The 19,217-nt window shown below is 40.9% G+C and overlaps 1 protein-coding gene across 3 annotated transcripts in view; it reads left to right on the forward strand.

Annotated features, from left to right (window-relative positions):
- The window catches only part of acoxl (acyl-CoA oxidase-like), a 48,484-nt gene that overhangs the window by 17,076 nt on the left and 12,191 nt on the right, over nt 1-19,217 (forward strand). For all 3 annotated transcript variants that reach the window (XM_055902671.1, XM_055902673.1, XM_055902674.1), the window contains 7 exons: nt 787-903; nt 1,459-1,612; nt 3,861-3,950; nt 5,560-5,669; nt 6,959-7,070; nt 7,305-7,392; nt 9,810-9,880. In XM_055902671.1, coding sequence (XP_055758646.1) covers nt 787-903; nt 1,459-1,612; nt 3,861-3,950; nt 5,560-5,669; nt 6,959-7,070; nt 7,305-7,392; nt 9,810-9,880 — 742 coding nt within the window. The remainder of the gene's footprint in view (nt 1-786; nt 904-1,458; nt 1,613-3,860; nt 3,951-5,559; nt 5,670-6,958; nt 7,071-7,304; nt 7,393-9,809; nt 9,881-19,217) is intronic.

Genomic DNA, 19,217 nt, shown 5'->3' on the forward strand with positions numbered 1-19,217 from the left:
AATTTTCTGGAATTTTCCAAGCTGTTTAAAGGCACAATCAACTTAGTGTATGTAAACTTCTGACCCACTGGAATTGTGATACAGTGAATTATAAGTGAAACAATCTGTCTGTAAACAATTGTTGGAAAAATTACTTGTGTCATGCACAAAGTAGATGTCCTAACCGACTTGCCAAAACTATAGTTTGTTAAAAAGAAATTTGTGGAGTTGTTGAAAAGCGAGTTTTAATGACTCCAACCTACGTGTATATGAACTTCCGACTTCAACTGTATGTATTGTATGTAGATGGGTGAGAGAAAGAAACTATTCAATCAATTTTTAATTCAGGCTGTAACACAACTAAATGTGGAATATGTCAATGTGTTACAAATACTTTCTGAAGGCACTGTACATATTCACAGTACAACAAATGCGCGTGCACACACACACACACACACACACACACACACACACACACACACACACACACACACACACACACACACACACACACACACACACACACACACACACACACACACACACAAGCATACACATACACACACACAAAATGTAAGTCTCTTTCACGCTCTACTCTCTCCCCTTCTCTCACACATTTTCCTCCCTCTCTTTCCCTCCTCTCTCTCTTTCCCTCCTCTCTCTCTTTCCCTCCTCTCTCTCTCCCTCCTCTCTCTCTCTCTCCCTCCTCTCTCTTTCCCTCCTCACTCTCTTTCCCTCCTCTCTCTCTCTCTCCCTCCTCTCTCTTTCCCTCCTCTCTCTCTTTCCCTCCTCTCTATCTCCCTCCAGTCGGCGTCAGTTTGGGCCTAAGGACCAGCAGGAGGTGAAGATCATTGAACACCAGACCCAGTACCTCAGACTGATGCCTCACCTGGCTGCAGCTCTGGCTCTCACCTTCACCACCAGGTAATGTTAGCACTTCCTCTATAGTGTAAAGGGATCGCTGCCGCTACCTTGCTTGACAATGGAATTAATAAATAAAAATGCTTCTTTATTGCAAAAAGTAAAACCTATGCGTTTCGACTTATGGGCTTCTTCAGTTTTTTTTTGCTCTACACACGTCAATATCAGAGAGAACTGTAGTCAAACATCACTTGAAACTGCCCCTACTCTCATGGCCCTACGCTGGGATATATAAAGGGAAACACTACTCTTAAACAGTGTTATTTCCCCCACATGCTGATTGGTTTGATGTTAACTGCCATAGTGGTGAAAAGAGCAGTTGTATCTAATGCCAGTAAATGACAGTCTTGTCACTATGATGATGCATTGTAGTGTCAGTGTTGTGTCTGTTAGTGTTTTGTCTGTACAGATTCTCTCCTTTTTCTTTTGAAGGTATGCCCCTCACAATTATATGGTATTATAATTATAGAACATCATACTAGGAATGTGTTCTAATTTCTTATGTTATGTGTCCATTGTGTGTGTGTGTGTGTGTGTGTGTGTGTGTGTGTGTTTCAGGTTTGCAGCATGTATGATGGACCATGCTCTGTGCAAAGGAGAGGTTCTACAGAACAATAGTTCTCTCCAGGCTCTGGTTGCTGGACTCAAAGCCTACAGTACCTGGGAGAACCTCGCCTGCCTTCAAGAGTGCCGCGAGTGCACCGGGGGCATGGTGTGTGTGCGCGTTTGCTTGTGGGTGTGCATGCCTGCGTGCATACATGTGTACATTATTCCAATCCTATTTAAAATACCACTACTCCCCAGTCATCTGCTAACCATGTTTCTTTCATTTAAAGACCCAGGTCCATTGTCTAGTTCTGGATCTTGTTTTTGGATGCCACTGTGACCATGTCCATGTAGAGTACAGAGGGTTCTTGGAGGTCATTTCTGTCTACTCTTTCAGTTGATGTAATACTGCTGTGGTAGGGGAAAGTTTCATTGTAATAAGTCCCTAATGCTGTGATGAATAGGTTTGAGTGTTTCTCGTTGAGGTGATCTAAGGGCAACTTGGGAAACCACAACGCTGCACCTTGTCATGTGGGAGTGCTCGCATCTCTTGAGTGTCTGATCCTACACAGACCGCACTTTGTAGTGACACTGTCTGACTTTTACCTGTTTATTTCACTGCTTTCAAAAGTGAAGCTGTTTTGAAATAGTTTTTAAAAATGATTTATGAAACAATTAACATCTTTGAGTCTCCATTTCTCAAGTCATAATATTCTTTAGATATTGTAAGAATGATTTCTGACTTATAGTTTATTATTATTCTTTACAACGCGACTCCTCCTACACCGTTTAAACTAGAAACGCTGTTTTAACTTTAAAACGTGTAGACTGGTCTGGAATAGTGTGCTTGCATACAACTTTTTCATATCTTTTACACTTTGTCCTTTTTTTTTGTCATCCATCCACTTTCATTGGATTTCCTCAGCATTTTTAAGGTCCCATTGTGACATTACCACTCCCAACATTCTATTCTATTCACTATAAACAATGTCACTTTTGACACAAATCAGCTACTTTGAACACTTTCCCAACAACTTAGACAAAAAGTTAGAGCGTGTGGAATCTTCCTCTACTTCCCTGCTGTTCAAATCTGAAATCAGAACTGAATGATCTGGTACCGATCAAACGTTACAGCTCTTTAAGTAACCTCATCAACAACATTTCCTCTAACATTTTAGAAACAACTGACATTTTTACCACTTTCCCAACAAGTTAGACAAAAAGTTGGAGGGTAAGACATTTTAGTCTACTTCTCTGTTATTCAAGTCTGAAGTAGGAACAAATATGTCTTCTAGAACCAAGGAATTTTCTAAAATTCCTTGACTAGGACACGGAAGTAGGATTGGTGACGCCTTTGTTTTGATTTGAAACATTCTTTGTGTGGTGTAAAGCAAGACATACTGACTTGCACAACACATTCACAACTCTCATTATACTGAAAATGTCCATTCATCCAAATTCCATGACTTCCTTTATCTTTGCATTTATCCCATCATTCCTCCACCCATTAGGTGTTTTTTTATTTAACCAGGTAGGCTAGTTGAGAACAAGTTCTCATTTGCAACCGCGTCCTGGCCAAGATAAAGCATAGCAATTCGACACATACAACAACACATTTAATTCTGTGTCCTTACTTTATGTATCTATCCATTTATTTATATATCCTATTTATTGAGCAATCCATCCAGTCATAACTTTCTTTTAACAGCTTTATAATTTGGTTATGAAATAAATGTATGGTTGACGGGAGGTTACTATAGCAAAAAAAAAGTCAAAACTTCTTCAACTAGAGGCACCATCATATTTCTCTCCCCAATAATAGCCCAAAACTTTTCTAATTCCTTATGAGTAATTATTACAGTTGTCATATACTGTGGTTTTCTAGTAAGAATGTGCATAAAAGTGCAGTAATCTTATTTGTGATGAAATATGTGATCCAACTGCCCCACACTCCAAATTAATACGGTTGATATAGTAGTCTATCAAAGTAATCAGACCAGATATTTTCATATATTTAACTTTGACAATATTTCACCGCTTCACTTGAGTAAAACATTTTAAACTTCTTCCACTACCAGAAAATACTTTCAAAGAGCTGAAGCAAGTCACACACTTTTTCTTCATGTAAAATAACCAACTAGTGTTGATCTATTATTTAATTGGTCGACATATTAGTTGACAATCTTGCTGGTCCCTGTACCATGATTTGTGGAATTGGGTGTTCTAGTGCTGCATTGGAATGGAAGCCTACATAGTCTGTGCATTTTAGGACCAGGGTTGTTGACCACTAATTTAATTTAATTTACGTACATGAATTGGACATGTGAATGTGAAACCCATTACTACTGTATATAAATTAGGTGTGTCTTTATATCGGTGGATGACGTGTTTCTCTGGGTTCTGACCTTTGTTAGGGTTTTATGATGGAGAACCGAATCCCTGCTCTGAAGTGTGACTCTGATGTCTTTGTCACATTTGAAGGGGACAACGTCGTCATGTTACAGGTAAAAGAACCAAAGAGGGCAATGTCCTCTTCAATATTTTACTCACACCTTCTCTAAAACTTTTAAGTGCTATATTATGTTGTTTTGCTGTTCATCACACTTTTGATGTGAAATGTTTTAAACTGGTAATGTGATTTTCACATTTACTGTATACTAACCATGGCTCCTAGACAGACAAGTTGATAGAGCTCACAGAGTCTGCTTTTATTTCTCAAAACAGTCAGATGAATCTTAGTTTTGGCAAAAACTATATACTGACATTTTCTAGAGTGGAGCCCCTGCAACTTGATAAAGGAATTGTGCTTTGAGAGAATTTCATTAGTATGTGTTTTCACACAATTGGATATTATTATTTTTGGCTTATTGGGGATGAGGGGGATTTCTCCTTGTTTGCGAGTGTAGTGGAACTACAAAGCAAGTGATGAGCGTACTACACACACACACACACACACACACACACACACACACACACACACACACACACACACACACACACACACACACACACACACACACACACACACACACACACACACACACACACACACGACTCTCTGAACTCTGAGATCATAGGAACAAGGTCACCATTCAGATACAGTGCTGTTGAGGGAGACTCAGAAATCAGAATAGCTCATCATAAACTAAAATTATTTGCAGACCCCGGGAAATATTCATAATGAAGTGGATAGTGATATCATTGTCCCAGTTTGATTTAATTATGGAGAATGCTATTTCTGTAGACAGGTGGTTAATTTGGTTGACAGAATGTATTTACAAGGGTGTGACTGAACATGAAGGTGGTTTTGTGTCAGACCAACTGTCGTGCAATCATATGTTCTTAACATTTCTATATTGTTGTACAGTATAGTCACTATTTTATTTTGCTTCATATACATCAAAGGTAAGATGTATAGGAAAGTGAAGTGTGAAAAATTGCAGTGGGAAGGATCGGAGTGGGAACTTGAAGTCAAACACAGTGCCAAGTCAAACATAATTACATTTTTATGGCAACTAAGGTGTCTGTCTGTCTGGACTGCAGTCACAAGGAGAGAGGAGGCTCTGCCAGCTGAACTCAACTCAACCCTCCACCACCAGTATCCCCACTGCACCCCTAAGGAAGATGACAGTCCCCGACCACATTTAATCAGTTTACTACTGACCTGAAAGCATGAAGAAGACCACAGCTGACCCAAACTGACATTTTACTCAAATTGAAACATGAAGGGTGTGCCAGATTGTATAGGATCTCTCTTTTACAGTTCCAAAAGTGGATTTGCCCATTTATGACATTGCGAGTGTTTCACCTATCATGAGAGGGAAATTAACATCCAGCTCTACATTGAAAGACTGGTTATGCTACTGTATGAGCGGTTAAAATATGTCTTGGTGCTAGCTATAGACCGCTTCAGTTCAGTTTAGCTTCCCCAGCCTTGTTTTTCACAATGAATGTTGACAAGCAGGATATCTATACATTTATCCAATATAAATCCTGATCATCCACCATTGTCCCCATTCTTAAATACATGTAACTGTACTAGTATAACAGAGGTTTGCATGTTTGACAACTCAGCATTCAAGCACTCAACCTTTGACCTCTGACCTGTCGCAGGTGGTGGTAAAGGAGCTCATGACCCAGTTCACCAGGCAACTGGGAAACAGTGTGATGGGCGGACTCATCAAAACCTGGACGAGCTCAGTGTCTGACAGGCTCAGAACCAGGTCAGTGAACGTCACTCAACGCCACAAGGTCATTAGAGGGTCATATATTGAAGGTGGCAGGTATCCTAGCGGTTAAAGCGTTGGGCCAGTAAATGAAAGGTCCCAGGTTCAAACACCCAAGGAGAAAAATCTATCGATTTGCCCTTGAGCAAGGAACTTAACCTTCATTTTCTCCAGGGGCGCTGTACTACTATGGCTGACCCTATAAAACAACACATTTCACTGTACCTATCCGGTGTATGTGACAAAACCATTTTTATTTTATTTTAATTAATTATTCATATTAATTATTTATTTTTATTATTTATTTTTATACTTTAGGAAATGGGTTCAAATTGTATACAGTACACTGCTTTTTATGCCACTGTCTTCTATTCCTTGTGCGTCAAATAAGTACATTCACGTGAGCTATTTCTTGCTCATGGGGACAGTTTTAGACTCGCTAAACACCCATAAACCTCTAGAATTTAGAATTTAGTCTTCTATACGACAGAAAAACCCAGACATTTGTCCACACTCTCAACTCCTTTCAAATACCTCATTTATTCACATGTATTCTCAATATTTTTTGTATATTCTCATATTTCCTAGTAGGGGAAACCACATCTCTTTTCTCACAAGCTATCACACAAACGCTTTTATCTTATTGTGAAGTGGAACATTAAGATATATGTTCTTTTAAGATGCTACAGTTTCCCAGAATAGAGTCCCCCTTTCATTTTGAACACTGCTACTATGGTAGTGTGGTTTTCCACTATCTGGTGAGATGTCTTCACACTAGGTGTCATGTCCGTTTTAGTGTGTACAACTTTTACACAATCCCTGTGCTTGGCTGGTTATGAGACCATCTTGAAAGTTATTAGAAGTCGTTAATGAAAGAACCTTAACGATGTGGTCAAACGCCGCTGAAATTGAAAGCTCTCTTGCTATAAGGAGTTAAATCAAACAGGTCACTTGGGTGGGTGGATGGGGTGGGTTTAATTTAGGGTTTATTTTCTCATTTGTTTTTTGCTTTGTTTTTACTGAACATCATGTGAAAATGTGTTGGATGTGCACTGATGATGCAATTGTTATTTGTCCAATGCTGTTTATTCTGCCTATTTGCTTGAACATACTGTACAATGAAAACAATGTATCTAAAAAGTCCTTAATGAGAGAATAGTCTTGCTTGTGAGTGCTTTAGTACACTAAAATAGTACACTAACTGCCCCCTTTCCTCATGTCTATAGAATTGTGCAATGATAGAATTTGTTCAGGTTAATAATGTTGTTCATGTCCATCTTCGGTAGTTTCCTTGGCTTCAATGTGGATACGGTGGGGGACCTGAGTTTCCTGCTAAAAGCAGTGTCCTATAGGGAGAGGGTTCTACAGCGCAGCCTAGCAACCAGACTCTACAACAAGGTCAGTCCATCACCCAGTCCATCTCATCTAAAGGCATTGACTACAATAAGAGAAGTCCAACAACAGAAATGTTAAAGGCATGAATTTACTATTTAGCACCAGATTGTCAAATGTCTGTTTGATGTTGATACAGCTAGGTGTAAATTGATTCACAGTTGATTTTGGAAAAGTTTGATCAAGACTTTATGAACTCTTAATGAAGCCTTGTATTGCTCTGTCCATTGTCTCCTGCAGGTAGAGAAGAAAGGAGAGGAGTTCTTTGATGCCTGGAACTCCTGTCTTCATCATGTGACCGGCCTGGCCTTAGCACACATACACAGAGGTGGGTAGACTACAGCCTACCCTGGTCCTGGAGAGTTACAGGTGGGTAGACGACAGCCTACCCTGGTCCTGGAGAGTTACAGGTGGGTAGACGACAGCCTACCCTGGTCCTGGAGAGTTACCGGTTGGGTAGACTACAGCCTACCCTGGTTCTTGAGAGTTACTGGTTGGGTAGACTACAGCCTACCCTGGTCCTGGAGAGTTACTGGTTGGGTAGACTACAGCCTACCCTGGTCCTGGAAAGTTACCGGTTGGGTAGACTACAGCCTACCCTGGTCCTGGAAAGTTACCGGTTGGGTAGACTACAGCCTACCCTGGTCCTGGAAAGTTACCGGTTGGGTAGACTACAGCCTACCCTGGTTCTTGAGAGTTACTGGTTGGGTAGACTACACCTAACCTGGTCCTGGAGAGTTACCGGTTCGGTAGACTACAGCCTACCCTGGTCCTGGAGAGTTACCGGTTGGGTAGACTACAGCCTACCCTGGTCCTGGAGAGTTACTGGTTGGGTAGACTACAACCTACCCTGGTCCTGGAGAGTTACCGGTTGGGTAGACTACAGCCTACCCTGGTTCTTGAGAGTTACTGGTTGGGTAGACTACAACCTACCCTGGTCCTGGAGAGTTACCGGTTGGGTAGACTACAGCCTACCCTGGTCCTGGAGAGTTACCGGTTGGGTAGACTACAGCCTACCCTGGTCCTGGAGAGTTACCGGTTGGGTAGACTACACCTAACCTGGTCCTGGAGAGTTACCGGTTGGGTAGACTACAACCTACCCTGGTCCTGGAGAGTTACCGGTTGGGTAGACTACACCTAACCTGGTCCTGGAGAGTTACAGGGTGTGCACTGTGCAGGCTTTTTCCTCCGGCCTAGCATTAACATATGATTCAGCTGCGCATCGAGACTAGTTGATATTACTGCACTGTTGGAGCTAGAAACACAAACATTTCGCTACACCCGCAATAACATCTGCTAAACACGTGTATGTGAGAAATACGATTTGATTAGTTGAATCATATGTGCATTTTTGTAACTCTCCTTGGCGTTAAGTAGATGAACGCATATAGTGGTCATTACGTATGAAAAGTAAGATAGCAGAATCTGTATTTGTGTACTAAAACTGTGTGCATAAGTGTAGGGGTTTGTGTGTTTGTGTTTTGAACTAGTGGGTCTATGTAAAGACACCACTGTCTCTTAAAGACCATAACCTTTCCCTTCTCTCACTTTCATCCCACACACACACACACACACACACACAAACTCACACACACACACACACACACACACACACACACACACACACACACACACACACACACACACACACACACACACACACACACACACACACACACACACACACACACACACACACAAGCACACACAAGCACACACAAACTCACTGGCACACACACAGGGGCACACACACACACACACACACACACACAAAGTCACAGGCACACGCACACACAGGCACACACACACACACACACACACACACACACACACACACACACACACACACACACACACACACACACACACACACACACACACACACACACACACACACACACATACACACACACAAGCAAACACAAACTCCCAGGCACACACAAACTCACAAACTCACAGGCACACACACGGGCACACACACACACACAAGCAGTCTTACAACCTTAACCAGCCGCAAGGTACTAAAGAGCACAAAGGTGTCTGATGTTTGAAAGCTAAGAGCGGTCTGGAGGCTGACTGATACATAGAGGCACCCACAGAGTGAAAGGGTTTTGTTGTCATATTCCATTCCTTAGCAATATAATGCCTTTGCCCTACAGTTTTGACAGGACTTGAAAAAAAGTTTCCTCAATTGCAGTGAAGTTGCATAGTAGTTGTCTCTTGGTGGTGCAGTAGCACAGTGTGATGGCCTTGACGTGGGTTAGTGCGTATACCTAGTATCACTATGACTAGATGTCATGGTCCTCTAATAATGTGGGTGTAGGTGTAAGTTTCCCCACCACAATTGGCCGACCGACACATATTGATTCTGAACAGGGATTCAGTTCTATGTTATTTACACAAGATTCATATTCAGATACTTTTGTGGGTGCAAAATTTGTTTTCCTCAACACTTTCTTAAGTGTGTTTATTGTTCATAAATTGTTAAGATTTATTTAGTCGATCATTACATTCTTATTCATTATCTACTGACTATAATTCATCATGTGCATATGGTATCCTGTTTTGTATTACAGTAAGGCAAAGCAACGAACAGTAAAAGAGAACCCAATATTTCATTACGTTTCCATGAAATATTGTTCTGTGTGACTGTCACTGCATTGAGGCTGAACAATAGTGACCCACTGCCTAGCTGGGTAATAGCACTGTTTGCTTAGACTCACTGTTTTTTTTTTGTTTCCATAGTAACTCTGGAGCAGTTTGCTCTGGCCGTTCAAGAGTGCCCAGTCGAAGAAGACCACACCTTGCTAACGAAGGTATGTGTGAAACCAGTTTTCCACTCTTCTGTCTCTCGCCGTTCAATAGGAAACCATAAGCTCTGCTTTTGAGTCATCAGTTAGGTCCTATGGAAAGTTCTCAGAAACAACACTTTGAACACGTTTCATGAGTTCCTTACAAGGTAATAATGTGATAAGTCCTCATATGAACCTACTGTATAACCTAGTCACACCTGTCCCGTTCAAATTTTGTGTTTTTACGAAGAATACAATTTGAGAATGCAAAAGTCTTAAAATGATCTGTTTCCTATAATTCTTACTTGTCCTCGTAAAAAACATGTTGAGAGAACAGTAACATTCTCACTTAATACCCTATGCAGTAGAATTTTTATTTGTATACATTTTTTGCATTACTGTACCATCAGTGTTTCCCCTAGGAATTTAGTGGTGGCAAGGGTAGCGAAGGGGGGTGTATTGCTACTAGCGTTAGTGCAAAGAAATGCTAGCTGTTCCCATAGCCTTCCAGTCATTGAGCCCACGACTATCCATTTAAAAGCGCGTCTCGGCAGAAATACAGTACCAGTCAAAAGATTGGACACACCTACTCATTCAAGGGTTTTTCTTTATTTGTACTATTTTCTACAAATCTATGAAATAACACATATGGAATCATGTAGTAACCAAAAAAGTGTGAAGCAAATCAAAATATATTTTAGATTCGTCAAAGTAGCCACCATTTGCCTTGATGATAGCTTTGCACACTATTGGCATTCACTCAATCAGATTCACCTGGAATGCTTTTCCAACAGTCTTGAAGGAGTTCCCACATATGCTAAGCACTTGTTGGCTGCTTTTCCTTCACTCTGCGGTCCAACTCATCCCAAACCATCTCAATTGGGTTGAGGTCAGGTGATTGTGGAGGCCAGGTCATCTAATGCAGCACTCCATCACTCTCCTTCTTGGTCAAATAGCCCTTACACAGCCTGGAGGTGTGTTGGGTCATTGTCCTATTGAAAAACAAATGATAGTCCCACTAGGCACAAACCAAATGCAATGGTGTGTCGCTGAAGAATGCTGTGGTAGCCATGCTAGTTAAGTGTACCTTGAATTCTAAATAAATCCCCGACAGTGTCACCAGCAAAGCATCCCCTCACCATCACACCACCTCCTCCATGCTTCACAGTGGGAACTACACATGCAGAGAGCATCAGTTCACCTACTCTGTGTCTCACAAAGACACGGCGGTTGGAACCAAAAATCTAAAATTTGAACTCATCAGACCAAAGGACAGATTTCCACCGGTCTAATGACCATTGCTCGTATTTCTTGCCCCAAGCAAGTCTCTTCTTATTATTGGTGTCCTTTAGTAGTGGTTTCTTTGCAGCAATTTGACCATGAAGGCCTGATTCACACAGTCTCCTCTGAACAGTTGATGTTGAGATGTGTCTGTTACTTGAACTGTGTGAAGCATTTATTTGGGCTGCAATTTCTGAGGCTGGTAACTCTAATGAACTTATCATCTGCAGCAGTGATAACTCTGGGTCTTCCTTTCCTGTGGAGGTCCTCGAGAGCCAGTTTCATCATAGAGCTTGATGGTTTTTGCGACTGCAGTTGAAGAAACTTTCAAAGATCTTGAAATGTTCTGGATCGACTGACCTTCACGTCTTAAAGTAATGATGGACTGTCATTTCTTTTTGCTTATTTGAGCTGTTCTTGCCATAATATGGACTTGGTATTTTACCAAATAGGGCTATCTTCTGTATACCACCCCTACCTTGTCACAACACAACTGATTGGCTCAAACGCATTAAGAAGGAAAGAAATTCCACAAATGTACTTTTAACAAGGCACACCTGTTAATTGAAATGCATTCCAGGTGACTACCTCATGAAGCTAGTTGATAGAATGCCAAGAGTGTACAAAGCAGTCAAGACAAAGGGTGGCTACTTGTCAAATATATTTGGATTTGTTTAACACTTCTTTTTGGTTACTACATGATTCCATGTGTGTAATTTTGTAACGTCAGGAGAATGATGGGTGTGGAGTCAGGCGCAGAGAGCAGAAGTTTCACGGGAAAAAACGCTTTAATGTCCACAGTAAACAGGAACAGGTACAAAAATGGGTGAAGCCAAAACACAGGCGCAAACACAACCCAAAGACCCCTGTTACATAAACCGGACAGCAAAAATGCAAAATCAACAATACACCTCCTACGTACAATAGCAACAAGCCCGCACAAACACAAGCGGGCTAAACAAACTTTAATAGTACCCACACCAAAAACCCAACAAGGAACAGGTGAAACAAATTAGACAAAAACAAACGAAAAGGAAAAATGGATCGGTGATATTCGTGACAAATTTGATAGTTTTGATGTCTTTTGATGTACAATGTAGAAAATTAGTAAAAAATAAAGCAAAACCCTTGAATGAGCAGCTGTGTCCTGTCAAAACTGTGTCCTGGAAAGCTGTGTCCTGGAAAATCAAAAGAAATCAGCCAAGACCTCAGATAAAAAATTGTAGACCGCCACAAGTCTGGTTCATCATTGGGAGCAATTTCCAAACGCCTGAAGGTACCACGTTCATCTGTACAAACAATAGTAAGCAAGTATAAACACCATGGGACCATGCAGCTGTCATACCGCTCAGGAAGGTGACACGTTCTGTCTCCTAGAGATGAATGTACTTTGGTGCGAAAAGTGCAAATCAATCCCAGAACAACAGCAAAGGACCTTGTGAAGATGCTGGAGGAACCATTTACAAAAGTATCTATATCCACAGTAAAACGAGTCCTATATCGACATAACCTGAAAGGCCGCTCAGCAAGGAAGAAGCCACTGCTCCAAAACCGCCATAAAAAAGCCAGACTATGGTTTGCAACTGCACATGGGGACAAAGATCGTACTTTTGGAGAAATGTCCTCTGGTCTGATGAAACAAAATAGAACTGTTTGGCCATAATGACCATCGTTATGTTTGGAGGAAAAAATAGGAGGCTTGCAAGACGAAGAACACCATCCCAACTGTGAAGCACGGGCATGGGAGCATCATGTTGTGGGAGTGCTTTGCTGCAGGAGGGACTGGTGCACTTCCCAAAATAGATGGCATCATGACGAAGGAAAATGATATGGATATATTGAAGCAACATCTCAAGACATCAGTCAGGAAGTTAAAGCTTGGTTGCAAATGGGTCTTCCAAATGGACAATGACCCCAGGCATACTTCCAAAGTTGTGGCAAAATGGCTTAAGGACATCAAAGTCAAGGTATCGGAGTGGCCATCACAAAGCCCTGACCTCAATCCTATAGAAAATGTGTGGGCAGAACTGAAAAAGCGTGTGCGAGCAAGGAGGCCTACAAACCTGACTCAGTTACACCAGCTCTGTCAGGAGGAATGGGCCAAAATTCACCCGACTTATTGTGGGAAGCTTGTGGAAGGCTACCCGAAACGTTTGACCCAAGTTAAACAATTTAAAGGCAATGCTACCAAATACTAATTGAATGTATGTAAACTTCTGACCCACTGAGAACTTTCTACTATTATTCTGACATTTCACATTCTTAAAATAAAGTGGTGATCCTAACTGACCTAAGACAGGGAATTGTTACTTGGAATAAATGTCAGGAATTGTGAAAAACAGATTTTTTAAATGCATTTGGCTAAGGTGTATGTAAATTTCCGACTTCAATTGTAACTCTGGATCTTCCTTTCCTGTGGCGGTCCTCATGAGAGCCAGTTTCCTCATAGCGCTTGATGGTTTTTGCGACTACACTTGAAGAAACTTTCAAAGTTCTTGACATTTTCCGGATTGACTGACCTTCATGTCTCAAAGTAATGATGGACTGTCGTTTCTCTGTGCTTATTTGAGCTGTTCTTGCCATAATATGGACTTGGTCTTTTACCAAATAGGGCTGTCTTCTGTATACCACCCCTACCTTGTCACACCACAACTATTTGGCTCAAACGCATTAAGAAGTAAAGAAATTCCACAAATGAACTTAACAAGGCACACCTGTTAATTGAAATGCATTCCAGTTTACTATCTCATGAAGCTGGTTGAGAAAATGCCAAGAGTGTTGCAAAGCTGTCATCAAGGCAAAGGGTGGCTGCTTTGAAGAATCTCAAATATAAAATATTTTTGGATTTGTTGAACACTTTTTTGGTTACGACATGATTCCATATTTGTTATTTCATAGTTTTGATGTCTTCACTATTATTCTACAATGTAGAAAATAGTAAAAATAAAGCAAAACCCTTGGTTTTGGTGTGTCCAAACTTTGGACTGGTACTGTATATAAAAAAACATTACCTCATATTTTTTTGCAGTGGTGGAAACAGTTTAGTGGGCTATCGCTGCTAAATTTAATATAGGGAAGCTCTGACCATCATGCAGTGTGAGTCAGCTGTCCCTCTGCCACGTGTGTGGGTTCAGCTGCGATTCCCTTTCAGTGCCTTCAGAAATTATTCATACCCCTTGACTTATTCCACATTTTGTTGTGTTACAGCCTGAATTTAAAATAGACTTAATATCCTTTTTTGTATCACGTTGCAGATAGTTGTATGTGTGGGTTACAGAGATGAGGTAGTCATTCAAAAATCATGTAAACACTATTATTGCACACAGAGTGAGTTCATGCAACTTATTATGCACATTTTCACTCCTGAACTTATATAGCCTTGTCATAACAAAGGGATTGAATACTTACTGACTCAAGACATTTCAGCTTGCATTTGTAATTCATTTGTAAATATTTCTAAAAACATAATTCCACTTTAACATTATGGGGTATTGTGTGTGACACAAAATGTAAATGTCATCCATTTTAAATTCAGGCTGTAACACAACAAAACGTGGAAAAAGTCAAGGGGTGTGAATACTTTTTGAAGGCACTGTATATCTGCATCAAGCATAGTGTCAGCTGCTCCTAGTATACAACCTACACAGCTATCTACCCATCCTGTATGTGGTCGATTACTTTGCTGTTTTGCCTTAGCCGGGCTGCCTTGAGTCCTGCATAGGCAGATAAGCCCCTTTCTGTGGGTACTATCAAGGTCTCTCCCCTGTACCTCTGTATCTCTAAATGTATGTTATGGGCTGCATTAAGGTCATACTTCATTTTAGGATGGAAAACACCCTCTACTGCTCTTAAAATATCATATGTTTTCAAGATGGTAAGTTTTTGTTTTTGTGTGATGCCTCTGGTTGCATGTGAACTACTCAGATCAACACACGTTTGGTTTCAGTGTTAGAACATTGTGTAAAACTGGCAGACAGTCAGTCAGGCGACAATGTGTGGATGCAAAATAGTAGCCTTATGTAAATGTCAAATACTTGGAGTCAGAGGCATCCTATGATTTCCTCTCGTTGGACAGACAGGTTGGGCATGGTGGATGACGTCTGTATACACCTGGTGCTTATGGTGCTTTCAAGACAACTCGGAACCTCAGAGTTGAAATATGTGTAGATTTTTTTCTCTCCATATAGCTTCCTGTTGGTTGAATCTGATCATTTCCAAGAGGGAAACTCTGAGCTCATCTTTCTACAATGAGTTTCCAAGTCTGACATTTCTGAGTTTCCAAGTTCCGAGTTGTCTTGAACGCGGCATTAGCTATTGAAGCAGAAGCTGACGGATGTCATACCTGCGGTCTGTTCAATGAGCCTAGCGTTGGAAATGTTCACATTCCAGAGGACAGAGGGCGCTGTTTTCACTTTGGAGGAAAATCGTGCCCAATTTAAACAGCCTCGTACTCAATTCTTGCTCGTACAATATGCATATTATTATTACTATTGGATAGAAAACACTCTCTAGTATCTAAAACCGTTTGAATTATATCTGTGAGTAAAACAGAACTCATTTGGCACAAACTTCCTGACCAGGAAGTGGAAAGTTTGAAATCGAGGCTCTGTTCTAGGTCCTGCCTATAAATGGGCATGATACGTATTAGTATACATGCACGTCATACACCTTCCCCTAGATGAATAGCTATTCAGAATATGTGTGTCAGAAAAAGTGTCCGAAAAATATCCGGACGTTGTGGGAAAAATATGCTACATTAGCACAATGTATAACCACTGATTTCAGCTCTAAATATGCACATTTTCAAACAAAACATAAGTGTATGTATAACCTGATGTTATAGGACTGTCATCTGATGAAGCATATCAAGGTTAGTCAAAAATTATATATATTTTGCTGGTTTGTTACGATCGCTAACCTTTGCTACTGGGGACTGGCTTGTGTTTCTGGCTATTGTGGTAAGCTAATATAACGCTATATTGTGTTTTCGCTGTAAAACACTTAATAAATCGGAAATATTGGCTGGAATCACAAGATGCCTGTCTTTCATTTGCTGTACACTATGTATTTTTCAGAAATGTTTTATGATGAGTAATTAGGTATTTGACGTTGGTGTCTGTAATTATTATGGCTGCTTTCGGTGCAATTTCTGATTGTAGCTGCAATGTAAACTATGATTTATACCTGAAATATGCACATTTTTCGAACAAAGCATAGATTTATTGAATAACATGTTATAAGACTGTCATCTGATGAAGTTGTTTGTTGGTTAGTTTGGTTGGTTCTTGGTTAGTTAGGTTGGCTTTGTGCATGCTACCTGTGCTGTGAAAAATGTCTGTCCTTTTTGTATTTGGTGGTGAGCTAACATATATATACGTGCTGTTTTCGCTGTAAAACATTTTTAAATCGGACATGTTGGCTGGATTCACAAGATGTGTACCTTTCATTTGCTGTATTGGACTTGTTAATGTGTGAAAGTTAAATATTTCTAAAAAATATATTTTGAATTTCGCACTCTGCCTTTTTAGTGGAATGTGGGAGGAGTTCCGCTGGCGGAACGCCAGAGTCAGACAGGTTAAGGGCAATTACATAGGCTCAGATTTTTTATTTTAAAATCTATACCAAACAAAAACCATTGATTTCAAAGTTTAACAAACCATAGAACTCTATGCACAATGACTATGACTACTTTTAACAATTTCCACTGAAATCTTTACAAAGTTTTCATCTGCACAGTTTTTCCAGTAAATGTTTTAAATTCATTTACTGTGTAAATTATTTACTGTGCAGAGTTTTGTGACTTGTTAAACTGAAGTGAAATTCTGTTACCATGGAATTGCCCTTAAGCATCTCAGCATTGACAACAAGACTACTTGGAAAACACCAGTAATTCAAAAAGCAAAATAGTTTTTTACGGTGATATTCATAGACCTTGCATGCAGTAAGCAAAAACATTAAAGCACATACAGAAACCAGAGCTGTGGTGGATCGATGATGACTCTGTTAGCATAATAGGGATAAAATCTGAGCAGTGTTTGAACTGTGTGAGTAGACTAAAAAGTTCCTCCATTGACTCTCAGTGGAATTAAATCGTTGTGCTTCTAACAGGCCTAACAGTTTACTGCTTGCAAACGCCAACGGTCGCATCTGCTCGACCAATCGTGTGATTACCACAATAACATGGTTTGTGCTGTTCATATCACTCAACCCTTTTATTTTGGGTCAGACAGATATGGCCGTAATGTTGGGATACACACGGCATGTCATCAGGGTCCTTTTACACATTAGAGCATGACTGGGACTGAGGCTAATATTGTAAACAAATATGATGGAGCAAGGCTGTGTCCAGAAAGCCTGACTATAATCTGACCTCATAGAAACTTGGAGGTCATAATGTAGGTCCCATAGTAAGTACATACCCTATGTTAAACTACATGGTTAGCACCTTACATAATACATACATCGAGCGCACAGCCATGCAATCTCCATAGACAAACATTGGCAATAGAATGACCTTACTGAAGAGCTCAGGGACTTTCAAAGTGACACCGTCATAGGATGCCACCTTTCCAACAAGTCAGTTGGTCAAATTTCTGCTAGAGCTGCCCTGGTCGACTGTATGTGCTGTTATCGTGAAGTGGAAACGTCTAGGAGCAACAACGGCTCAGCCGCGAATTGGTAGGCCACACAAACTCACAGAACTGGACCACCGAGTGCTGAAACGCATCGCGTGTAAAAATCATCTATCCATGGTTGCAACACTCACTACCGAGTTCCAAACTGCCTCTGGAAGCAACATGAGCACAATAACTGTTTGTCGGGAGCTTCATGAAATGGGTTTCCATGGCAGAGCAACCGTACACAAGCCTAAGGTCACCATGCACAATGCCAAGCGTCGGCTGGAGTGGTATAAAGCTCGCCGCCATTGGACTCTAGAGCAGTGGAAACGCATTCTCTGGAGTAATGAATCACGCTTCACCATCTGGCAGTCTGACAGACGAATCTGGGTTTGGCGGATGCCAGGAGAACACTACCTGCCCGAATGCTGGTGCCAACTGTAAAGTTTGGTGGAGGAGGAATAATGGTCTGGGGATGTTTTTCATGGTTTGGGCTAGGCCCTTTTGTTCCAGTGAAGAGAAATCTTAATGCTACAGCATACAATGACAATCTAGACAATTATTTGCTTTCAACTTTGTGGCAACAGTTTAGGGAAGGCCCTTTCTTGTTTCAGCATGACAATTCCCCCGTGTATAAAGCGAGGTCCATACAGAGGTCCATGGATTGTCGAGATCGGTGTGTAAGAACTTCACTGGCCTGCACAGAGCCCTGACCTCAACCCCATCAAACACCGTTGGGATGAGTTGGAACGCCACCTGCGAGCCAGGCCTAATCACCCAACATCAGTGCCCGACCTCACTAATGCTTTTGGGGCTGAATGGAAGCAAGTCCCCACAGCAATGTTCTAACATCTAGTGGAAAACCTTCCCAGAAGAGTGGAGGCTGTTATAGCAGCAGGGGGGGGGGGATCAACTCCATATTAACCTGTTGAGGACAGAGGGCGCTGTTTTCACTTTGGGGGAAAATCGTGCCCAATTTAAACGGCCTCGTACTCAATTCTTGCTCGTACAATATGCATATTATTATTACTATTGGATAGAAAAAAACGTTTGAATTATATCTGTGAGTAAAACAGAACTCATTTGGCACAAACTTCCTGTCCAGGAAGTGGAAAATCTGAAATCGATGCTCTGTTCTAGGTCTTGCCTATAAATGGGCATGATGCGTATTAGTATACATGCACGTCATACACCTTCTCCTAGATGTCAAGAGACAGTGAGAGAAGAAATTAGAGTGTTTATCTTTGTCTGAGATGGAATAAATCCTCTTGGAATGACGTGTCACCCATTTCCTGTTTTCTGGAAAGCGCGAGGTTGGACCTGGAATTTCCTTCTGAAAAGCTTTCGTTATAGGCGACTACTATCTCCGGCTTTGATTTTATTTGATACATGTGACAATATCATCGTAAAGTATGTTTTTTCAATATAGTTTTATTAGACTATTGAAATTTATTCGGGACGTT

The sequence above is a fragment of the Salvelinus fontinalis genome, chromosome 37 (genome assembly GCF_029448725.1).
Source record: "Salvelinus fontinalis isolate EN_2023a chromosome 37, ASM2944872v1, whole genome shotgun sequence".
NCBI lineage: Eukaryota > Metazoa > Chordata > Actinopteri > Salmoniformes > Salmonidae > Salvelinus > Salvelinus fontinalis.